The sequence below is a fragment of the Macrotis lagotis genome, chromosome X (genome assembly GCF_037893015.1).
Source record: "Macrotis lagotis isolate mMagLag1 chromosome X, bilby.v1.9.chrom.fasta, whole genome shotgun sequence".
Classification (NCBI taxonomy): domain Eukaryota; kingdom Metazoa; phylum Chordata; class Mammalia; order Peramelemorphia; family Peramelidae; genus Macrotis; species Macrotis lagotis.
In genome coordinates this window covers 611,198,592-611,225,118 of record NC_133666.1, presented here as the reverse complement: position 1 = coordinate 611,225,118, position 26,527 = coordinate 611,198,592, and the positions used below count along the sequence as shown (strand labels likewise).

Sequence of the window (26,527 nt, the reverse complement as noted above, 5' to 3'; positions counted from 1 at the left end):
AATTATTAAGTGTCTGAAGCTGGAATTGAACTCAGGTACTCCTGACTCTAGGGCTGGTTCTGTATCCAGTGCGCCACCTAGCTGCCCCTTAAAAATATTTTTAAAATTTATTCTGTTTTTTCCATTAGTACCTCTTATAACAAATATGCATAGTTAACCCCCCCAAATTCATATTGGTCATGTCCAAAAATTGTGTACTTATTCTGCATATTGAGATTCATCTCTTAGTCAAGAAGCAGGTAACTGCTTTTATATTAGTCCTCTGGAATCATGGTTGGGCTGCATTGATCAGCATTATTAAGTTTTTTGAAGTTGAGTAATTTTACAATGTTATTGTGAAAATTATTATCCTGTTTCTGCTTATTTCCCTCTGTATCACTTCTTATAAGTTTCCCCAGGTTTCTCTTTAACCATCATCTTTGTCATTTCTTATAGACGATAGGCATTCCATTGATTCAGATTCCATAATTTGTTTTAAATGATGGGCACCTTCTTAACTTTCACCACCACATAAAGTTCCATAATACACATTTTAAAAGTTAAGTGTCTTCTTTTTCTTTGATCTCTTTGTAACATTGTCCTAATAGTGGTATCAATGAGATTTTAAAGGTTTGGTAAGTTTTGTACACGGTTCCAAATTGCTTTCCTGAATGAAAGTACTAGTTTACTGTTGTATTTACAGTCATTGATGTGTTTATCTTCCTGCAGCCCCTCTAACATTTGTCATTTTTTCCCCTTTTTTTGGTTGTCTTTGCCAATTTTATGGTTGCATGAAATCTTGAAATTATTTTAATTTGCACTTCTCCAATTATTAGTAATTTGAAGTAATTGAATTAATATGGATCTTGATAGTATTTTTCCTTAGAAAATTGCCTCTTCATATCCTTTAACCTTTTTTGATATGTATCATTCACTGTATTCCTTTGAACTACATTAATAGAGTTTTAGAGTTTTATTGTTGGAATTACCCTTATTTTACCATTTAATAAACTAAGATCTAAAAGTGACTTCCTCAAGTTCATACAATTCATTAGAGGCAACATTTGAGAAAGGAACCCAGATTTCCTGATTCCTTGAGCAGTACCTTGGGGGATATCATAATTATTTTTCTTTTATAAAAGCATCAATCTTTCCTTCTCAGCCATTTTATTTATTCATGAACATATCTGTCTCCTTACCTTGATGAAACCTTTTATTGACCCTATCTTTCCTACTTTTAGTAGTCAATAACTAGTATAGGTGTGCTATTTACACTTTCTGAATGTCATTACCACCTGTTTTGTCCATCTTGAACACTTCAGTCTGACTTCTGGCTTCCCCACTGCCATGGACTAAAGGTTATCATTTTCATTACTTATAAAATGATTTGTCTCACTTTTTATATCTTTGATCCTGTTTGCTCTATTTGTCAAACTGGGTCACTATCTCCCCCTTCTGTAAAGTTTTGTCTTCTTCATTGTTCTCTGACCCTTTGGATTCCTTTTTCGTAGGCTTTTTTTCTGGGTTCTTTTCTTACTGCTCTGTTACAGTGGACATCTCAAGGCCGTGTTCATGGCTCACTTCTTATAGTTTTCTTGTGCTCACTCCTTTGGAGAATCTATCTTCTCTCCTGACTGCAGTCCTCATTTCTAAGCTGATCCTTAAAAATTTCTCCCCAAACTAGACCTCTTAACCTCTTAAATTAACTAGATAATTATTAAACACTATCAGTGATCAGAGGTATTATGATAAAGTAAATAGAACCCTGGATTTAGAATTGGGAAGACCTGTATTCACTTTGCAGATAATAATTAACTAAAATTAATTTGAACAATTAATAATTGCTGTAAGTTGCAGGATCCAAAATAAATCCACACAACTCAACAGAATTTTTGTGTGATGTCAATAAAACCCAGCAGGAAGAGCTAGAAAGAGAAATTGCATTTAAAATAACAACAAGGGCTTGAAAATCATTGGGAGTCTACTTGATAACTCAAATGAGTTTATATGGATACAACTAGAAAACACCTTATGGAAATAAAGACACACCAAAATAATTTAAAAAAACCCATTAATTGCCCACAGGACCAAATCAATATAATAAAATGACAACACTACTTTTATTAATTTACTTATTCAGTGTCATACCAAACTGCCAAAGTATTATTTCATACATATTGAAAAAGAAGTAACAATTCATATGGAGTAATAAAAAGTCAGTATTCTCAAAGTAAATAATGGAAAAATGTATAAAAGGGAGTGTAGCAGTATCAGATCTCAAAATAGTTAAAAGGTAATGATCAATCAAATGATTTGATACTGGTTAAGAAATAGAGAGGTAGATTAGTGAAACAGGTACATAACATAGAGAAATCCAGCAAACCCCAAATACTTAGCTACTAGGATAAGGATATTTGATAAAAATTACTAGAATTATATTTCAGTTTGGCCGAAAAGTTAAGATCAATAGCTAAAATGTTTACAGACTAACTATACAAGGTTATATCATAAACAATTAAGAATAAGGACCAGCAAAGTATGGACCATAGGCTAAACCCTGCCCTCTACCTCTTTTTCTATAACCTCTCAACTAAGAATGATTTTTTAATATGTTAAAGTATATAGTTATTTGTATTAAAGTCATAAATACAGATCTATTTAATAATATAAAAATTCTTAGGTATTAGATATGCAAAAATAGGTGGTAGATAGCAGTTTGTGAACCCTTAATTTTGAGGAATAAGAAGAAATTGCCTTCCAGTTCTCAGATTAGAGGCAAGGTTAGGTCTGAATAATGGATGAAGATGATCACAAGAAAAAAACAAAATCCTGATGACATGGATTTTGAAAGTTTCCATACAAACAAATCCAATATAGCTATGATTTCTATTTCTTGTCTAAACAGGTAACTTTGGGAAAAGAAATGTATTAGTAAATTTCTCTAATAAAAGTCTCATTTTAAAGCTAAGTTAGCAAGCATTAATTAAACATTTTCTAGGTTTTTGACACTGTCCTCAACACTGGAAATACAAATGTAAGTAGAAAGAAAGATAGTTCCTGCCCTTATGCAACTTAAAATTTAATGGGGAAAGATAACATGGAAAAAGAATCTGAAAAGCTGATGGAGTATGTGAGGAGGCATTTCAGAGAAAGGTAGAGAGGTTATATTTCCAAGATATACAAGGAATTAATTCAGATTTATAGGAATAGGAATAATTTCCCCATTGATGAGTGTATATGAACTGACAGTTTTAAGGTAAGAAACTGAAGCCATCTGTACCTATGAAAAAATATTCTAAATCACTGAGGTTCTACCTCACACCCATCACATTGATAAAACTGACAATCCTAGAAAATGACAAATGGTGAAGAGGCTATGAGAAAACAGGCACATTGATGTACTGTTGGTGGGACCAGTGAATTAGTCCAGTCATTCTGGAAACAATTTAAACCCACTGATGCCCCAACTAGGCTTATTCCCCAGAGAGAATAGAAAAGCCCCTATGTGTAGAAAAATATTTTTAGCAGCTCTTTTGGTTGTGAAAAAGAACTTGTAACTACAGGAGAGAATACTCATTAATTGGAAACTGGTAGAAGAAATTGTGGTTTGATTATAGAGGAATACTATTATGTTTTAAGAATTGAAGAGAGAGACCCAGGAAGACATAGAAAAAAAATGCAAAGTGAAGTGAGTAGATCATGCAGAATGATTTATACTGTAATCATAAAATCTAAATTTAGGTTTATAAAATGTACATAAAAATGAGCAATTTTGAAAGAATTAATTATTCTTATCACTGAAATGGTCAAGCATGATTTCAGAAGACTAGTGAAGAGCATTGCCCAGTTCCTGACAAGGAGATAAGGGACTAATATGTAGAATGAGAAATACATTTTTGGCTGTAGGTAATGGAGGAATTTGTTTTGGTTGACTATGCTTTCATGAAACAGGTGTTTTATACATATAATTATACACTATGGCCAGGCTGGATTTCTACTAAGAATGTGAAGTTAGGACATATAAAGAAGACCATATAATTAACAAACTCTATTAATAACAAATATTAAAAATAATTTGGTAATATCAATGGATATTAAAAAGACTATTGGAAAAAAATCAAGTCTATAGTTTGGTTAAAAGCATTAGAAATCACAGGAATAATTGGAGTTTTTTCTTATTATAATAAATAATACCTATATAAAATCAAGAGATAAATTATTTGTAAGAGAAAAATTAATGACCTTTCTTTCCCCTAAGAGTAATAATTAAGCAAAAATTGTCACCACATGGGGCGGCTAGGTGGCACAGTGGACAGAGCACCGGCCCTGGAGTCAGGAGTACCTGAGTTCAAATCCGGCCTCAGACACTTAATAATTACCTAGTTGTGTGGCCTTGGGCAAGCCACTTAACCCATTTGCCTTACAAAAATCCTAAAAAAAAGAATTGTCACCACTACAGTTTTACATTATATTTAAGTATTTTTTTTTGCTGCTTTTTCCAAGTTATTGATTCTCTTTTCATAAATTTTTGCATTTCTCTCATTTTTTATCCCAGTTTTTCCTCTACTCCTCTTTTTTGACTCTTGAAATCAAATCATTCAAATACCATAGAACTTAGTATGATTAAGGAGTAGAGGGGTTGGAATATGACATTCCAAAAGGCAAAAGAGCTAGGATTATAATCAAGTGAATTTATTATATGTAAGAAAAAATTAATGGCCTTTCTCATGAGATTAATAATTAAGCAAGAATTGTCACCACTATAGTTTTATATTATGCTCGAAATGATGACTATAGAAATGAGATAAAAATGAAAATCAAGGTAATAAGCATAGGCAAAAAGAACATAAAACTATCCAAAAGACATAATTTGTATAGAAAATGCCAATATATTAATCAAAATTAATTTAAGTAATCTAGCAAAGTTTAAGGTTTAAAATAAATCCACATAAATTTCTGCCATCCTGCATATATTACCAACAAAATTCAGCAGGAAGAGATGGAAAGAGAAATTTTGCTCAAAAGAACTACAGAAGCTATAAAATATTTGATAGTCTGCCAACAAACATTTACAAATTATTGGAAGAATACTATAAAATACTTTGCGTAAAAAAAGTCCCAAATAATTTGAAAAGCATTAATTGCTTTTGAACTGGTTGTGCAAACATATTAAAAGTGACAACTACTTAAAATGATCAAACTGCTTAAAATTATTTATAAAATTAGAGAAATAGTGAAATTCAAATGGAAGAACAAAAGGTGAAAAATCTTAAGGGAAATAATAAAGACAGTGAAAATTAACTAGATTTCAAACTATGTAATAAAGTGATAATCATCTAAGCAGTTTAGGGCAAGTTCAAAAAAAGACTTCATTTGGTAGAACAGATTAGGTACAAAGTATATAGAAACAATAACAGATTATCATAGGGTTTGATAAATACAAAGATTTTAATTAAATGGTATATGAAGTCACAATTATGGAGGAATTGATGACAAAACTGAAAAATATTCTTCAAGAAATTAGGCATAGACCAACATCTTACACTAATGAATACACCAAATGAATACATGACCTGGATATAAAAGATGCCATCATAAAGAAATTTAGAGGAGCAAGGAAAAAATGTCTTTCAGATCTGTGGAGTAAAGTTGGAGTAAAGGTTGCATTCAAACTGAACTTTTCCATAGTTCCTCTCTAAACAATTTAAAAGTAATGTATCAAATGAAATTCTAAAGTGTTATGTCCAATAAAAGGTTGAAATGAGACATTTTTCCATCCAGGACAACTTAGGTCTGAAGTAAAGGTTGGCTGGATGCTCTCACTCTCTGAAGATGGTAAGGAGATTGAGCGAGAGTACAAAGGATCATTGTGCTAGCACTGGGCATAGACCATAGTGACCTTTGGCAGCATCATTGCCCTTTACATGGTTGCTGGTCATAGTTCTAAGTGTAGGGGAGTGTTCATAGTTACAAGGAAGGGGATACTCTTGTTCCAATGGAGAGTAGTGCTTGTTGTTTGTCACAAAGGAGAGGGTCTCGGGGTAGAAACCTGAGGGCAGCTACCCCACAGCTTCTTGGATTGCATCACCTTGGAAGTGTTTGGGACAGTGATAACTACCCTCCACCATAGGTTAACAAAGCCCAATTCTTTTTTTTTTTTCCCCCTTTAGGTTTTTGCAAGGCAAATGGGGTTAAGTGGTTTTCCTAAGGCCACACAGCTAGATAATTATTAAGTGTCTGAGACTGGATTTGAACCTGGATACTCCTGACTCCAAGGCCAGTGCTTTATCCACTACGCCACCTAGCTGCCCACAAAGCCCAATTCTAACATAAAGTTGAAAGTAAAAAAAAAGGTGAAAATAAAAAGGAGATCTCCATAAAAAGATTCTATGGTGACAGGAAGATCAAGACATAAATTCGGAAAAAGGCATTAATTTTAAAAAAGCTCTAAGTAAAGCCTTTAAAAATGTAGATTGAATATAAACTCATTAAGAATTCCTAAAAGAGATAAAAAAAAGCAAAAAAATTATTTCAAGAGTCAGAAAAGTACAAAAATTGGGAAAAGAGATGATAGAAATGCAAAAAATTATGAAAAGAGAATAACAGCAATAAAAAATACTGAAGAAGATAATTCCTTAAAAGGCAAAAATGGCTATATGGGACATCAAGAAATAATAAAACAATGTCAAAAGAATGAAAAAAAAGAAAATGTGAAATATCTTATCAGAAAAAATAAAGACTTGGAATATAGATTGAGAGGAGATTATTAAGTATATTGGACTATCTGAAAGTCATTATTAAAAAGAGTCTATCATCAAATTTCAAGCATTTCTAAAGAAAACTTTGGAGATATTTTACAATTAGAGGGCAAAATAGAAAGGGAAAGAATTCATTGATCACCTCCTGAAAGAGATCACAAAATGAAAATTACTAGGGATAATATAGTCAAATTCCAGGGCTTTCAGGGAGAGGAGAAAGGAATGAAAGTAGTCAGAAAGGAACCATTCAAATACCATAGCACTTACTATGATTAAGGAGTAGAGACTTGGAATATGACAATCCAAAAGGCAAAAGAGCCTAAAGTACACTCAAGAATAATCTAGCTAGCCAAACTGAGCAAAGATCCCAAGAAATCTATAACTGAAAAATACCATAGATATTTCCAATTCACTACCTCCAAAGCAGAATTCATATTTCTCTTTAAACTTTTGCTCCTTTTTACCTTCTTTATTGATGTTGATGTTTATTCTGCCATGATGAGCAAATGAAATTGATTCGAGTGGGGGGGCTGTGCTAAATCACTAGTCTCATTTTCTTCTCTGGAGCCATCTGGGTCCAGTGGTCAGATAGGAATCAGGATGAGTGGAGATGTCCCTGATTGCAACACAGTCAGGCGTAGATGACTTGCCCAAGGTTCACACAGCTAGTTAAGTGTTAAATGTCTGATTTAAACTCAAGTCCTCCAGAGCCAGGCTGCTCCTTTCTTATTACTGTTGAAGGTACCACCATCCTCACATTCACCATATTCTTATAGTAACTTCATCATTCTTTTTTATTCTTTTTGTTTGTTTTGTTTTTTGCAAGTCAGTGGGGTTAAGTGACTTGCCCAAGGTCACAAAGCTAGGTATTAAGGGTCTGGGTTTATATTTGAACTCAGGTCCTCCTGACTCCAGAGTTGGTGCTCTAAATACTGCAAAACTTAGCTGTTGGTCTTTAGTGTTATTCTTGATTTTTCACTTGTACTTCCAAATATCCAATCAGTTGCTAAATCTTTCTGTTTTTACAACATCTCTTTTAAATATCTCATTCTATTCACATCACTATCACCTCACTATAGCCCCTCATCATCTCATTTTTTTTGTACTATTTTAGTAGCCTTCTAATTGGTTTCACTGTCTCTTTAACCCATCTTTCAATTTGCTTAATTGATTTTACTAAAGTAAATGTCTGACAATGTTGCCTTTTCCACCCTCAATGAACTCTAGCCGCTCTCTATTACACCAAGGGTCAAATATAAAGTCTTTTCTTTGGTTTTTAAAACCCTTGAAAACATGGCTCCTTCCTCCCTTTCCAGGCTTATTAAATTTTTTCCCATCTGTGTTATTTAAAAGGGTTTGAGAGCCACAAGTTCTGGGTAATTTAAAAATTTTGTTAATAATTGCAGCATTTTAATAATGGATGATCATTTGACTCTCTGTTAGATAAAAAACAGTCATGACAATGGGCTCACAGTTTGTAATGTTCTTTTGTAAGAGGAGTTTTCAATAGGATAGCTAACAATTAATGAGAGATAGACTTTGGAGAGGAGTGAGCTTACTCCACCAAGATGCTGAGAGTGGTATCATGTCACCTTTGAACTGAAAAATTATAACTATGAGACCCCAGCTTTGGGAAATTTATAGGAAGGGGGTCTATCTCCTTCTAAGCTTGACTGAATGGAATTCATATTAGACTAGAGATCCCTTATAAGGTTGGATAGAATCAGACCAGGGAGAAGATTAGCTCAACCTTCAAGAGACTTGAGGTTTTGAAATGAGAATAGAGAAAAGGAGGAAGTCTGATCCTTCCCATATCATAAGTTATTAATAATCATTCTGACTCTACATTCTGCTTTTGCTTTTCCTTGCACACAATACAATTTTAAGGCTGGAAGGAATTTAAGTTATCTTAGAATATACAATGGAAGAACTAGAAGCAGAATAATATAATAAAAGAGAAAACTACATTGAGAATGAATAAGTCATGAATTCAAATATAGGTTCTTTCTCTAGCTATATGACCTTAGGCCTCATTTTCTTTGTTTCTGAAATTAAGGACTTGGATTAGATGGTCTCCGTGATCCCTTCTATCTCTAAAGTCTGAGAATTTTATGAATTTAGACTGTAGAATATTGCATTTGAACACTAGAATGCAGAACATTGAACATTTAGAACTGGACAAGACTTTAGCCAGCAGCTAGTCCAACTCCTTCATTTTATAGACACCTAGGCTCCTTGAGGACTTTCCAGAGATCACATGGTTAGAAGAACAGATGGAGGTAGTTGAAGGTACACAAGGTCATAAACTGGAATGGGTAGCAATGAAAGTTCAAGAAAAATGACTGAGAGTAATGATTGTCAGCTAAATGAAAAAAGGAAAAAAATTGACAAGAAGGAAACCAATGTACAGCAAGTTGAATTATTGAAAAGTAATCATCTTTTAGCAAAAGGTTGATATTTGATTATGGATATACATTGTTTACAATAATTATCTCTTTAAGTTTGTAGTCTATTTTAACTTTTGATTAATTTGGTATTTTCAGTCAGTTACATTTTGGATTAGATAAATTTTGAAGTTCCTTCTCTTTGCTATTTTGTTGTTTAGCAACTGTATGTTTGATAGCAATTTCATTTTAAAATTTTAATTTAAACTTTAAAATTAGTTTGAAATTCATTAAGTTTTGAATTATGATATTTGTACATATTCTTCTTCCTCTAAAGTCTTATTTGATAGCTTATTTAATGTCAGAGGTATGACCTTAGGAACTGAAAGATTGCCCACAGAGCATTGCTGTCATAGGTTCTATCAAGCAGGAAAGTTTTAAAATATTGACTAAGCTTTGGTCTGTTGTGTCTACTATCTACAGTATGTAAAAATATTTCCAGAATATTAGTTAGTCATAATGTCCGTAATTTTTTCTGCCAGAACTCTTAGTAAACTCTTTATCAAGGCACACCTGATTGTGAAAATTATGTATTTTTTATAGTTTCCAAATACATTCTTTCATTCAACCTATAAATGTTTAGTTTCAAGAACAGTACTTGGTCATTGACTTTCCACAAAAGCATTCTAAAGCATTTACATAATATTTATTAAACCTTCTTATGCTTTGGAGAAAAGTATGGCTTCATTTATTACTTTTTATATGAACAAATGGTAACAGGGAATTCTAAATCAGTCATTAGATGGTAATTCTTGATGATCAGAGGGATTTAGGAATAAAACCTTTAAAGGTCCATTGAGATTTAAAAAAATTCTTTCTTTCAGGTTATCATACCACTGTTTTTGGGGTGTTTAGTGATTGTTTGCTGGACAGCCTGCCAGGAATAAAGACCAATGGCTCCACAGTGGAAGTCATTCCTGCTTTGCCAAGATTGCAGATAAGCACTTCATTACCCAGGTAAGTAAAGAAGAGACCTCAGATTTACATTAAAAAAAAAAAGAATTCTTGCTTTAAAAAACTTTAGATTTTTAATGTTTTGTTTGTTTATGACACAGAGTGCAAGTATCATCTTAGTCATTAAATGAAATCTATGGTTCTCTTTATCAAAGAGAGGGTGGAGGATTATTTTAGACTTGTTAAGTAGGACAAGGCTTTTGTAAATACTATTAGAAGTGGTACAGATGAATGTGTTCAATAAAGATCTTAAAATGTTTGGAGAATTGTAGTCTTTGGAAATAATGGAGTCTAACTTAAGGGTTAAGTAGAATTTGGAATTCTTATAAAATACATAAAGAAAAATTTCTCCCCTCTCTTTTGATTTTAAGTTTGTAAATCATTTGATGAGGCAGTGTTGCAGAGTGACTAATCCTGATTTCAAGGTCTTCATCTGATACTTCATTGTTTGACGTTGCAAGTTAGTCAATCTCTTAGGGACTATAAATTATCCAAGTTACCAATTGAATTGGAGTGTCTTTAAATCTGTGAAATCACAGGTTTATCCAAAAAAAAAATCATCAAAAGAGCTGTCTTTTGGAGTCTGTAGTCCAGGTATTTATATCTTTTTTCCCTAGAGTATTTATTTCCTATTAAGTAGTAGCAACATTACTGCCTTGTATAGATGAGCCTAGAAGAGAGGCAAAAATCATAGAATATCCTAGGAAGAAGAAACTTCAGAGAATATTTAGCATGGCCCTTCAACCCATAGATAAGAAAATCAAGACCAGATAATTTAAATAATTTAATGAAGTTCATCAGATTAATATAGCAGAGATCTAGCTTTGGAGTCTGGGTTCTCTTTATAGCAGCTTCAGTTAACTTCATGTTATTTGGCATAAGGTTTTGATGTTGTTGCTTAGCACTGTCTCATTCACCTCCCCCCATATCACTTCCTGTTGTTTTACACTAGCTGTCTCCCATATGCATAACTTTTTTTCCCCTTCTCATCTCCCCTCTAGGCTGTCTTAAAGTTTCAGCAAGTCTTGAAATCTTGCCCAATCTTCCTTTTTTTCCTCTTTACAAGCATGATTTGTTTATTTATTTTTCCAGTTATTATCCAGCAATGATCAAATTCATTTATATATATTTATATTATTTATATATATGTGTGTATGTAAATATGTATATATAGAGGTCTATTTAAATATTCCAGGGATCCTGTTGTAATAAATTAGCATATGAAGTTTAGTTTACATGTGTCCTTTTTCTCCTTTTCCCATTATTAAGGCATTTTCAAATTTTTTCTGAGGTATAGTACAAGTCTGTAAAGGGACAACAGACAAGCAATTGTGTTTCACTGGTGTCTGTGAAATATTAAAATAGTCAGAAGAGGCCTTCTGGCATTTTGAACAAATTTTTTATAGAGGATTTGTGAAAAGACATGTACAAATGGGGCAGCTAGGTGGTGCAGTAGATAGAGCACTGATGCTGGAGTCAGGAGGACCTGAGTTCAAATTTGGATTCAGATGCTTAACAATTACCTAACTGTGTGACCTTGGGCAAGTCATTTAACCCCACTGCCTTGCAAAAATAAAAAAATTGAAGAGGTCAGTCAGAAGATGCTTATTTTTTTATTTTCTAGAGTATATACTAATAAGGATAGTTAAAATCTTGAGAGTGATAACCATAACATTTTTACAAATTTGCAGTAGGCTTTCCTTAAATAATCCAGTGTGACTATTATCCCTCTCAGAGAGCTTTAATTACTTAAACTCCTGAGCCTGAGGAGCTTAAGTCTGTGGCCACACAGCTAAACATTTGGATAGCCAAGTCATGATCTCAATTCTGTCTCTCCTGAATCTACAGCAAATATTGGAAACTCTTTAGTTAATTGAATTCCTTTGTTTTTAGAATAAATTTTTCACTGCTATCTTCTCTTCATTACACTATCATTGTTATCCAAAATATTCCTTCTTTTCCTCCTTCCAGAGAGCCATTCCATGTAACAAGCAGTATTTTTTAGAGAATGAAATATAACAAATGAAATATAACAAATAACAAAAAATAACAAATGAAATAGAACAAAAATAAAAATCACATAAGTGATTAATACATCAAAAAAACTTCAGAACATGTACAAATTATAATATTTGTGAAGTCTTCATCTCCGTGAAGTGATAATTTGGCATTGTTCTCTCATATTTCTTCATTTGAGTCTTGCTTGATTGTTATCATTTCATTACATTTGATTTAAAAATTTTTGATGTGTCATTCTTTCCACTTACATTGTTGTAGTCACTGTTTATATTATTTTCTTGGCTCTGCTTACTTCACTTTCCATCAATTCATATAGGACTTTCCATGTTTCTCTATATTCATCACCCAGATCATTTCTCATAGAATAGTAATATTCAGTTATATTCATGTTCCACAATTTGTTTAGCCATTGCCTAATTGATAGGCAACTGCTTTGTTTCCAATTCTTAGATATCACAAAAAAGTGCTGCTACAAATATTTTGGAATATATGGAGATTTCTTATTTTAGTGTGTTTTTTTTTTTGCAAGGCAAGGGGGTTAAGCGGCTTGCCCAAGGCCACACAGCTAGGTAATTAAGTGTCTGAGGCCAGATTTGAACTCAGGTACTCCTGACTCCAAGGCCAGTGCTCTATCCACTGCGCCACCTAGCCGCCCATGGAGATTTCTTATTGATGACTTCCTTGAGCTATGAGCCCAATAATGGCATTTCTGGTTCCAAGGGTATATATATATATATATATATATATATATATATATTGTGTGTGTGTGTGTGTGTGTGTGTGTGTGTGTGTATACATTTTAGCCATTTTATTTGCATAATTCCAAATTGCCTTCCAAAATAGATATACTATTTTATAGCCCCATCAACAATGTATTAGTGTTCCTATCATTTCACAAATGTTCCAACAATGAATATTACTCCTTTTGGGGTAATTTTTGCCAGTTTTCAGGGTACGAAGTAAAACTTCAGAATAGTTGTAAATGCTTTTAAATTCTTCTTTTGAGAACTGTTCTATCCTCTGAACACAAATCTAGTAGGAAGTGAGTGAGTGAGTGTGTGTGTGTGTGTGTGTGTGTGTGTGTATTGTTTATGTATCTTGGATGTGAATGCCTATCAGAGAAATTTGCTACAAAAGTTTCCTGTTCTTTCATTCAACCACTTTCCTTTGTATATTAGCTATGTTTCTTTGTCTATGTGGAATCTTTTCAGTTTCAATAATTAAAAGTCATCTCTTGTATAACTGCTTCTGTCTCTTGAGTTAAGAATAAAACAACTACCCATAACCATGAGAAGCATATTATCTGTAATTTTTTAATAGTATTGTATTTAATATTAAGGTTGAATGTCCTTTCTATAATGTATTTTGGAATATGATGTAAGATGTCTGAGCTTAATTTTGGATCTAATTGCTTTCCAATTTTCTCCAGCATTTTTTATCAGATAGAGAGAGTTTTTTCCTGGATAGTTTCTATTTTGCATTTTATTAAACACCAGGTTATTGAATTTGTACTGTTTCTGATTCTTCTTTGTGTAGTCTGTTCCTGTGATGTACCTAATGATGTACTCATTATATTTGAACCATTATAGATGATTTTGTTGAATTCCACTTTATAATTTGAGGTCAGGCAGAGCTATTTCTTCTTTATCCCTACTTTTAAAAATCATTTTTCTTAATATTCTAAAGATTTGTTTTTCTAAATGAACTTTGATATTTTATCAAATTCCTTATTTTACCTAACCCCTGGGAATTTAGTTGGTATAGTATTAAAAAATATAAATTAATTTTGGTGAGTTAACTGAATTTTAAGGATAAATGGATTAAGTATAGTTTCATATTTTTTAATGCTTCTGTTGATTGGTTGAATCCTAAAACCTATTTTCATGGGTTATAATTTCCCTTCATATATTATAATGCCTGTAGTCTGTGTATCTTTTTCATTTACCTGAATAATTTTTAAAATGCTCAATCAATCTTTTGTTTTATTGCTCTGTTTTAGGTCAGCCCGCACTTTGCAGCCTTCCTCTGGGGATGAAATCTCCGCTAATGTGTCTGTCCAGCTTTATAATGGAGAGACCCAACAACTCGACATCAAATTGGAAAACATTGGAACTGAACCTTTGGAGAAATTAGAAGTCACATCAAAAATTCTCACAACCAAAGGTGTGCTGGCTTACATTTTTCAGATTACATTGATTATTAGAAACTGCTAACAAATTAGATTGATTCAGGGCCATATCCCAATCCTTAGTTATCAGTAAAAGAACATGAATACTTTCCTCATGCTTCTTCACAAGTACAAATATACTCTAAGACTATCATGCTTCTTCACAAGTACAAATATAATAAGACTATCATGCCCTATTGATAAAAGAGAATTTGCACAGAGTTAGTGTTACCTTCAAACTGTCCATTTAGCTTTTTTGACTGTCACAAAATAAACAAAACCCTTAAGATATTTTGAAAATCTTACTACTTTCTAAAATAGTTATACTATTTTATAGTCAATAGCTATGTCGAGTCAAAATCACCACCACCTAGTTCTGTATTCTCTCTGGATAGGACAGTGACCCCAAGATGAGATTGATAAACAAGGTAACACTTAGCCCAGACCCGGCCCTGAGTGGACCATTAATAAATGGTATTGATTAATAGTTCTCATTCTCTCCCCTCAACCCCATCAATTTAAGGTTTATAGTGCAATAGGTCCAAGGTGGGCAGCTACCTGAGATAGTGTGTATGCCAGCATCATGCCCATGCATGACCCCCTCAGCAGCTGGCCAGAGAAGCGGTTATTGAACCACCACTTAAGCACATTCAGTAACAGAGAGCTCCTGACCCTATAAGACAGAGCTTTCCATTATTAGGAAGTTCTTTCATCTTCAGTAATGATCTGCCTTTTTTAACTTCTACCTTATGATGCAACACTGAAGGAGTCTAATCTTTCTTTCATGTTCTAGTGAAAGTGAAAGTCTAATAAGTGCTAATAGTGCACTCTTACTTCCTGAATTATTATTGTAATCTTTACCTATATCCTTTTATTACAGCCTACAAAACCCCCTTCTTTTTTCCCCTAGGACTGTGGTCATCCAAATGAGAGAGCACTGTGAGGTAATTAAGGTGGTTATATTGCTACTAGCAAGAATAAAAAGAATAATATATGGAGGACTTTGTGGAGATGTTTCTCATCTGCAAGTTTTATTTTGTTCTGGAAGGATATATTGGAGCTTGGGACATAATTATAATACTTTACAGCATGTTACATAGGGCAGATATTGTTATCTTCAAGTGACATACAAAAAATAAACTGAGTTTTCCAAAGGTTCATAGATTTTGAATTAATAAGGACATTAAAGGTTATATAATCCAACCCTATTATTTTATGGATGAGAAAACCAAGATACTTAAAGTAGTAAATAGCAGAGACAGGATTCAGTCTAGGTCTTTTTACTTCAAATCCCAAGATTTTCTAAACCATATTTCTTTCCTAGCATAGTGAATAGAGTGCTTAACTTACTGTCTAAACAACTAAGGTTCAAAACATAAAGTAAATATATGACCCTGGGTAAGTCACTTAAGCTCCCTTCAGTTTCTTCTTATATCGAATGAGCAATGGGACTGGATCTAGGGTCTCTTCCACTTCTGAATCTCTGATCTTATGATTCATTCATGTAAGCTAGCAAGTCTGAGACTCCAATTTAGTATTTCTGTTTCTAAACCCACATTGTTCTTCATGTAATACTTTGCACCAGTTACACTTAGTCTTCTTAAAATCATAGGTTTTAGAACTGAAGAACACCTTAGTTCTAATAGCACATTTTGCAGATGAAGAAATTGGAAAGTCAGAGAGATTTTGTCAAAGTCACTGTGATCTTAACTACGGTAATCTCAGAGTTCCAGCGCCTCTCACTCTAATCAGCACTCTTTATGATGGGGGAGGAGAGAGGGAATTCCTTTCTTTATAACTTCCCTATCCTAGCAATAATTATGGGTCAACTTTAAATCAGTCAGGATCTTAGACCACAAGCATGGGTCCAAGACTATGTATTTTGGAACACACAGAAGCAGGAGACAGTTTCTGTACTTAAGGACACGACATTCTGGATAGCGAACATGACAACATGGAGCATAGGGACACTGAAGTTAGGATCAGAAGACTTAGTGAGCTCTTGGAAATGAGGGGTTTTCTTTTCCTTTTATTTGTATCCCCATAAGCATAGTACTTGATTGACTTGTTGAATGATTTGAGTTTCAATTTGACAGTTCACTAGTTGTGACCTTTGCCAACTCTTTTTACCCAGTGTACTTGTTAGTTACCTCACGGGAGAATGTGTTGAATTATATGAAGTAAAACATAGGACTAAACTTTGAACCTCTGACTGACCCTCAGTAGGAAAGCATGGGTGAGACTGGAGGGCCGGCTTGCCTGCACTTGTGGCTGGTGTGCAGATCACTGTCTGGCTCTCCCAGGCTGGCAACTGGCAGTGTTTTATAAGCTTCAGGAGGAGAAGGGATAAGGAAGGGGACTTTCATCCATTGTGCTCTTCCTACCCTGTCCCAGCACCTCCCAGTGACTCCCTTCTCTGTCCCTGGCTTGTCAACCTTGTGACTACCTTTGATCTGGGCCTTTCTTCCCATCACTGTCCTCCCTGACTTGGGCTCGATGGCCTCCACTCAACGCTTAGATGGCCACCACTGGCCGGTGCTCATTTCTTTGCTTGGATGATTTTAGACATGAGTAGGACCTCCTTCTTGCCTCCATGTTCTCTGTCAAGGCTGCTGCTTCTTCCTCAACCCTCTTCTAGGTTTCTTTTCAGAGAGTAATGCCAGTTACTACCTTCTAGCTTCTTTTCAGAAGTAATACTAATACTAATACAAACTAGCATTTACATAGCTCTTGCTAAGTGCCAGGCCCTAGATTTTTGATTCATTCATTATCTCATTTGAACCTCACAACAACCTTGGGAGGGAGGTGCTGTTATTATCCTCATTTTACAGATAAGGAAATCGAGGCAAACAAATTAAGTGACTTGTCAGGGTCACACTGCTAGTAATTATCTGAAACTGGATTTGAACCCAGGTCAAGAGCAATATCATAGGAACCTGTAGATAGTCTTTCCAGATAAAGCCAGCTTTCCATGTTAAATAACTTGGGAGTATGAATTTCAGTTGTGTAAATGTCAATTATAACTATAAAAGGGGGGGCATAAGACTATTAGTACATTTGGAAAGTGTACAGTTCTGGGGAATTGTAGAATGTTGAAGAGTAATAAGGTAATAATAGTAATAGTAATGATTATATAGTGCTTTTTTTTAGGTTTGTTGTTTTTTTTTTTGTTTTTTTGTTTTTTGCAAAGCAAACGGGGTTAAGTGGCTTGCCCAAGGCCACACAGCTAGGTAATTATTAAGTGTCTGAGACCGGATTTGAATCCAGGTACTCCTGACTCCAGGGCCAGTGCTTTATCCACTATGCCACCTAGCCGCCCCTATATAGTGCTTTAAGATTTACAAAGTTCTTAAATTTTGGATTGTATGTTATTTGTTGAAATGCTGTAGAAGTTAGAAAAGAATGCAGTTATTAGGAATTTGACTATTGAGAATAGACCTTATGGACATAGACTTCATGGATTAATTTGGGTTTGGAAGGATGAGGTAGGCTATAGATATATAGAGAGAAGATAAAGGACTGATACCTAGTGTATCTAAATATTGTGAGCTTTGTTTTTAAGGTCCTTCCATTCTACTTTTTGTACTTCATGATAATATAAACTTTACCACCTTGAAATACTTAATTCCAATTAGATAAAATCCCACAGACATATCTCCCAGATTTTTCTCTCATGTTATTATTAACTAATTTTAAACATTTGCTTTGGAAATTCCAATACTGAAATAATCTCTATTTTTCTTGTATGCTCAAGGTAATTCCAAATTGTAGAGGAAGTATTTGAGTCCTCTGGTACAAGTGTTGCTTAATCTGCATTGTAGCCAAATTGATCTGCATGTTGTTGTATTTGGTCCTATTGGGTAGAACTGGAACAGTGAGTATAAGCTGCAGAGAATGGGAATTCAGTTCAATAATCAGAAAATATGATGGAGAAACCTCACAATGAAATTGATTTCCTAATGCTAGTAATAACAACAACTATATTAATCACGGCTCCAATTTATATAATACTAGAAGGGTTTTAAGACACTTTTGTTCTTAACAGGTCTATGGAATAGGGAGTACAAATGTTATAATCTTTGTTTTTAATAAAAGAGGAAACTGAGTCTTGGAGAGATTTAGTGACTTGTTCAACATATGTAGTGTCAGTACTGTTTAAACTTAGACTTCAAGATTCATTTTTTACTCCATCTTATTAGGTTGCTTCAAAAAGATTGAGAAGAGATTATCCACTGTCAATGCCTATATGTGTACTTTTTATTTTAAAGTTGATTAAACAAATACAAAAAAGCCAGAAAGTTGTCAGAGTTATACTTACCTCAACCTTGAAGTGGTTCTGACAAACAGTAAGTAGATATGTTTAAGCAGATGTCAGACTTGTCGACAATATTGTTGAAGGGATTCCTGCTTTGTGTGGTAGGAGGTCTATTGGTAATGGTGATAAAGCTAGTTGACCTCTTTGATCCTTTCCAAGTTAGATTTTCTCTTTCATTGTTTGATTCTCTAGTCATTTTCTTACCTCTATACTAATTATATGCATCCCTATCTTATTACCTTTGCTCTATTATTTTCTCTTGCTGAAATGCTTTCTGAAGTTCATTTTACCTGCATAAGCCCTTGTTTGTTTCATTCACTGGTAGAGATTGTGACCCTTCTGCACTTTATCCTGAGCTCCCTCATATTTTCCACTGAACCATGCTACCTCGATTCTTGTATATGGATGTGTAATATACGCTAATCTATAAAGTTGTCGACATTTTCCAGCAAATGCAATTTTAAATGAAAAATTAAAGCAGTCATTCTTATTTTATTTAAGTCCTAAGATGTAATAAATTTTCTTATGAAATTAGATTCATGCAAATAAACCATCTGCTTCCAAAATATACAAAAGGGACTAATTCCTGTCATTTATGTTCTACAGCAGCAAAACCTGTCAGCATTAATAAATGGACTGCAAAATAGAATAAGCTGTGAAAATAAAATCTTAAGCCGAGAAGATGAGTAAGACTGAGGATTTGAGCAGGAGAGGGAGCAGACAATATCAATTTAAGATGTAGAAATACAATATTGTCCCCTAACATCAAGGTATCAACTTTATTTTAGGTCTGTTAAGTTTAGCATTGCTTAGGAACTTCAGATTTTTAACGCTTCCAATATTGACAAATATGAACTTGAATAATGATGAATGTTAGATAAAGATATTCTAAACTCTTCACTTAGCCAATCTCTTTCAATACCAGACTGTTAATTCAGTGCTTGGTTATATTTTTAAATGTATAGGGCAGCTATACTGCCTTGGGTGGTCATAACAAATTAGGGGCATGTTAGGTAAAATATTCCATTTAGGTAGCATATCATTCCCTTCCCTCTTAGAGCTTATAGTCAAGTTGGAAGAATTAGATACCTATAAAAATAACTATGGACATCCTCTATGTGACCTGTGTATTAGTGCTAAAACATTTTTGATTAGCTGGGCTTGGTTTTAAGTTGTTCCTTACCCTCCTCTCTCTTTTTCCCCCTTCAAATTTCCCCCCCTCTTCTGCCCACCTCCAGATCACATAGCTTTGTCTCATTTTGTCCTTTACCAGAGTTTTCACCATAAATTTCATAATATAGCTTTGTTGTCTAGGTTTCCACAAATATAGATAAAAGATCCCATGATTACATGAGGTAATAGTGTATATCATGTTTAGGACAACCTTTACTCTACCTCATACTCAGAGAAAATGGTGCCAATGATGCCTAGTAGTCTCTAAATATATTTTCCTAATTTGTCCCACCTTTTCCCCAGATATAAGTCCTCTTGATTCATAGCCCAACCTTGGTTTTTACTCCCTTTGGGGATTCTAGTGAGTTTCATCTTTATCCCTGGGACTCATATGGGATTCGTGCTTTATGATACCACTCTAAAGGCTTGAACTTTTCCTTCCTTACATCTCACTTCTACCCTAAGGAAATGAACTTGGAGTTGTTATAGAGCTTTTCTGAAATATTCATGCTAACAGTTGAGGACACATTCTAGATATTAGCTCTATATTAAATCAATCCCTCACTTCTTTCTTTGGAGTAAGGTCATCATTGTTAAAGTTTTCAGTAATTGTTATCAGTGTTAAATTATAAATATAATGAGAATATTTTGCTAGTGCAAAATTTGTACATTGACGTAAGTTGCTTATAATATTAGAGAAAATTATTAAATTGCAAATGTCTCTCAATTCCTTTAGGTATACATACATACATACATACATACATACATACATACATACATATTCTTAGTCCTCATACCCAACCTTTGTGTAGCCTTTTGCTAATAATCTATCTATCTGTCTGTCTGTCTGTCTGTCTGTCTGTCTATCTATCTATCTATCTATCTATCTATCTATCTATCTATCTCTTGTATAGCTTAAATATGGTTGCTAATTATCTGCCAAAGCAATTAGATTGAAAAATGGAAACATAGTCTATCTTCTAAAATCTGATAACTGCATACAAAATTTGAGAAGCAGGTTGATGGCTTCGTTTTTCATTTTCTACAGTCAGAAAATCCTAAGCAGATCATAATAGTTCTACCTTTTTCTGATAAAGCTATACTTGTTTATGTTGGGGAATATTTCACATAAATTATATCTTTTTAAATTTTTTTTAAATTTATTTAAGGCAATGGAGTTAAGTGACTTGCCCAGAGTCATGCAGCTAGGTAATTATTAAGTCTGAGGCCAGATATGATCTCAGGCCCTCCTTACTCCAGGACTGGTACTCTATGCACTGTACCACCTAGCTGCCCCTCATAAATTAGTTTCTAAGAAATCAAAGCTCTAATACTTATAAAATATAAACATCTTGAATGGAAATATTGATAATCACATGTATGATTACAAAGCACCTATACTCTAGAGGGAGATCCTGTCTTTCTCTTTTTCCCCATTCCTGCCTTGAGGATCTTTCTGAGGTTGTAGACCTGGGAGACTGAAAGGGTAGTGGTGTCCTCAATCCAAATAGGGCAGTAAGGAGGAAGGAAGGATTCTTTTGTGAAAAGATAGTGAATTTTTATTTGGACATGCTTAATTTAAGATGTCTTTGAGACATTCAGTCAGAGATGCTCAATATTGTATAGGACTAGAGCTCAGGAGAGAGAGAGAGACAGACAGACAGACAGACAGACAGACAGACACTAGGATTGGATGTAAAGATCTGGGAGACCTCTGGGATGAGCTGATAATTTAACTAATAGTTGATGAGGTTACTAAGAGGGTGGAGGAAAAACTGAGAAAAGAGACCATGACAGAGTCTTGGGATATACCTGTACATAGGTGTGGGACGTAGATATGATCCAGGAAAGAATGAGATAAATATGAAGAGATCCAGGAGAAAGCTGTATTTTGAAAACCCAGCGAGAAGATAGCATCTGAAGAGGAGTAGTTGCAGTGTTAAATGGTATAGAGAAATCAAGTGTGAGGATTAAGAAAGAAACATTGGAGTTGAAACCTAGGTGATCTTTTGTAATTTTTGGAGAGAATGATTTCAGGTGATTGATGAGGTTAATAGAATATAAGCTCCTCAAGGGCAAGATCAATTTCATCTTTCTCTTTTATCCTCAATTTCTCCCACAGTACCATATGTATATGTTTGTTTAACAAATATTTGCTTTATTCAACTAAATCTTTACTAGTTGGATCACAGGTCACTGAATCTCTGATCTTTAGTTCCTTCCTTTGAAATATGAAATTAATAATTCTGTGTAGTCTGGAATAAAGAACCCTGGAATTGAAGCATTTAGGCTCAAATACTAGCTGTTCTGCTTAGCATCTGTATAACCTTGAAGTGGGATTTTACTTTTATCTCTTTGTAGGTACAACAAAAATATTCAAAACTCCTTACCAAAATGTGTCCATTTAATGACTCTACTATGTTAACATGGCCAAGGTGGATTTTTGATTTAAACTTGAATATTTTTATAGTTTGAGAGTGACTGCAAATGTAGAATGAATTATTTTTAGGCAAAGAGAAAAACATGCTAATTATTACCATGGGTCTTTATATGGACATAATTATAAATAGTAGATTAGGTGAGGATGATGGGAAGACTGACCATTACGATTTTTAGAATTATGAATGCCATTTCCAGATCTTTATTATGTTTTAAACTGTTATTTTCTTTATGCCACACCTCTTTGGTTCAATCTCATCTTTATGTAGTAGTATCCGAGACAACCCTCTATCACATGTTGAACTGCCAAAATAGGAATTCCATTTTCAGAGTTCTCTGTGGGACCACATCCACTAAAAGTTATAATTCATGAACTGTCACATATTTTTCTCCAGCTAGTCTTAAGAAAAGTAAAAATATGAAACAGCATAGCAGAAAACTAATAATAGACCATTAGCTGATGGTCTTTCTCATGAATACACCATCAATGGGCACTGTGTTTAGGAATTATACAAAGGGGCACACATATCAGTGGGTGCCAGATACTTGGATCAGGGCACAAGGTCCAGGATAGGCCACTCCTTTGGTGCTTTAGAACTAAAATTCCTTCTTTGTGATATGAAGCTGTTCTCACTAGACTTTTTCTCAGCATTGTTTTCTGATCTCTGCTTATCTTCTAATATCTGCAATGTGAATAGTCTTCATCTGTTACTGCTGTTGGGTATCCAGTTTCTGTAGTGACTATCGAGCATGCAGTGTCAACTGAACTTGCTCAGGTAGCTACAGAGTGCTTCTTCATATTCTCTTTGCCCATCTCTTCAGGGATACCTTTGCCATATTATCTTCAATCTCAGTATAGGTGCTAGAATCTCTTTAGGATCAGAACAAGGAGATCATTCTTTAGTCATGACCACTTTTATTAAAAGCCAGGAAGAGACCTCTATTCCCTCATTAAATTGTTTTCCCCTTTCCTTAACCATTATGTCAGAGTGAAGATTGGAGTCCTCTGTTAAACACAGATGGTCATGTAATTTAGAATGAGATACTCCCAAGATCTTCCTTGCCTTGGTATGCAACTTTATTCGATCTAGACCGAAGGGTTAACTAAGGAGGCAAGATTAATTGTCCATCTATCTAGCCTTCTTCCTTTATTTTCTAAAGGCCCATTTGTAAGTGACAAAGTTACTTTGGTGTTACATTCTGACCAGGGAAAAATCAGTTTTTTTACATGTAGAATGAGAGAATTGATTTATACGACATCTAAAGCTCCTTCTAACTCTAAATCAGTGATTTATTTCTCTTGATTATGTAGTAATTCTTTTTTCAGTTCCTAGAGTTTAATCTCTTTAGGTGAAAGTCAAATACTTCCTTAGTGGTAATTCAGAAGACTCTTTTTGTACCTAATTTTGGGCAGGTCATTCCTACTCTTACAGATTTCAAGTTGATTAGAGCCTCAGAAGACTCCCAAGTGGAGTACGAGATCTGTTCTACAGACTATCCAGTTTTTTGTTGGAAAATCACCATTGAGAGAGATCTTACTTGTCTTTGAGGAATTCTACTTTTAGATAATTCTCATTGTTAGCAAGATTTTTCTTATGATTAAATTTAATTTTGTCAATTTCCACCTATTTTTTCTGGGTCTATCCTTTGGAGACATCAAAGTATGTCGTTTTTTCCATGTGACACAATCTTTCAAAAAGTTGCCTGTCACATAAACCCCCAAATCTTCTCATGATAAATGTTCCCACTTTTTCCCTTGATTCCCATATAGTATTATCTCTAGCCCTCTCATTGTCCTGGATACCTTCTTCTCATTATCATGTCTAACCAAAAATGGTTTTGGTTCCTAGTTTCTTATCTAAAAAAATGAAAGGGTTGAATTAGATGATCTCTAAGGTCCCTGCCAACCCTAACATACTGATTTCTTTGTTAATTTTATATTTAAGTAGTTATAATGATGATATAATTGTTATTGAAATGTGTTTAAATTTACTTCTATTTTGGGGAGGAGTTGTAGGGATGGTGTCTTACTTGGTATTGTCTCTGGCAGTCAAATATAAACAGTAGCTGATCTTTTTCATTTCATACCTTCATTAAAAAATAACTACTGCCTCACTGTATTTGTCCAAGATCGTTTTAGCCTTGGACATCAATCAGTAGGAGCAGGCACTAGTAATCCTGGAGAACACCTAATCGTTCATTCAAATATAGTTGATCTCATAGATGAAATAATTCTTTTTTGAAATGAAAAACATTTTAAAAAGACAAGATCATTGCTGAAATTATATTCTTTGATATTGATTCTTTTTTATTTTAAGTCATGCTTTTGTAGAACAAAGTGCCAGCTTTGGGATCAAAAGACCTGGTTCACATTCCAACTCTTTCATTTACTAAACTATACAGTGATGGCCAAGTTATTCCATAGTTTGGGACCCCAGCTCCCTCTTGTATAAATGATAGGGTTGGATTCTATGATCCTTATGTAGTTCTCTCTGTCTCTCTCTGTCTCTCTCTCTAAGTCCTGTGATCCTTTGTTGTGTTTCATTTGAACTCAGAATGCTCCAGATTTGCTAGGTGAGCCATTCATTAGTATAAGATACAAATCTGGTGGTTGGAGAGGTGCCTTTCAAGTTCTTGCATTAAACAGGTGCCTAGCATATGGTGATTGAATTAAGCAGAATTTATTCTTTCTTGCCCCCTAGAACTGTAATTTCCAAGTCCTGCCTACCCTCCTGCATCCCCTTATATGACAAACCTGGGGTTCTTCCCATTATTTTAGGGAGTATCAGAGATAACTCACAGGGCTATCAAAGCAAAGTGATATTCTAAAATATGTATTATGCTATATTACTGTTCAGCACTCAATTTTCCTTTCAATGGATATCAGTTAGTTTTAATTGACTTAAATAAATAAAAATTAATTTAAATAATCCATTAAAAGTCATGGATTTATTGTAGATAAATGCTTTGCACATGGTAGGCACATAATGCTTTTTTGGATTTATTTGACCTAAATTAATTTTAAAGGCCAGAAGAAGATCATAGTTAAGTCAGTGAAGAGACTAATCATAGTGAATAAAAACCTCTCTAGACCAAATGTTTTCCTTTCCTTTTTCTCAAAATAAAATGTGTACTAGTTTACTGCCATTGGAGCATTCTAATGGATGTGCTCCTGAGAAAATTAAAAGAAAAATTAGTATAGTAACCTTGAGAATGGAAATTGTAAGTATTATTATTGTAACTTTTATTGTTCTCTGTCATATCAAAAAAGAAGTGTGGTAAAACTTGCTACTTGTGAACATAGAATAGGAAGGATTTCATTTTACTGAATATCCTCCACTGAATTTGGAGGCAGAAGAGAAGTCCTACTCCTTCATTTTACTGAGACTCCAGCTTTTGGAAAATCACATAAATAGTTGGAGGTAGAACTCATGTCCTGCTGGATTGGTTGGCTGATCCTCCTTCTGCTCTATTACATCCTTTCACTTGATGTCATGTACAGGGCTTCTTGATGGCAACTGGAGAAATTCCTAAAAGTTTTCTTTCTTCCATTAACATCCCTTTCCATCCCCGCAACTTCTTTGTCCATGGATATTTATGTGAGTATATAGAAAAATCATCCAAGAATGATTATGTCCAAGCTGTCACCTGTTGCCAGTATTGGCAGAAATAGCCCAGAGGGTTGGGTCCTGTGTTGGAGGCACCCTTGTTTTGCTCTGGTCTAAGCTCGCTCCTCTTGGCATCAGTACCTCATGACAAGCTTGACTAGGATTAATCTAGCAGATGGATAGGTAGTTTAGTGAAACCAAACTCAGTATGCACTTCCACTGTTTCTAGGAAAGGCACAACTCCCAGGGGTGCTTGTCCAAACAGGTCATCTGACATCCGTTTATTTCAATCTTGCATTATCTTGTTCGGTAGTTGAGTGGTAGAGGGAAACGCTATATTTCATTAGATTAGCAGTAGTGTTACATGCTCTCAACTTTTACTGTTAAATCAGAAAATACATTAAAATAATAATTCTTCCATATCTAATGTGCTTTAAGTTTTACAAATCATTCTCATAACCCTTGGAGCTGAAAGTGATTTGTCCATAATTAGACATAATTTAACAGAGCTTGGATTTGAACCTGGCCTTTGACTGTAAGACCAGAGTTCCCAATATACCATTTCAAACACGATTTAAGAGACACCAAGAAGTAGTTAGTGACACTTAGTACCTGTAGTGAATAATTGTAAAATATTTGCCTGTACCATTTACTTAAAGTGTATTGGGATA

General features: G+C 34.2%; 1 protein-coding gene across 2 annotated transcripts in view; it reads left to right on the top strand.

Annotated features, from left to right (window-relative positions):
• The window catches only part of TRAPPC9 (trafficking protein particle complex subunit 9), a 1,041,075-nt gene that overhangs the window by 232,135 nt on the left and 782,413 nt on the right, over positions 1-26,527 (top strand). For both annotated transcript variants that reach the window (XM_074202721.1, XM_074202720.1), the window contains exons 14-15: positions 10,006-10,138; positions 14,154-14,317. In XM_074202721.1, coding sequence (XP_074058822.1) covers positions 10,006-10,138; positions 14,154-14,317 — 297 coding nt within the window. The remainder of the gene's footprint in view (positions 1-10,005; positions 10,139-14,153; positions 14,318-26,527) is intronic.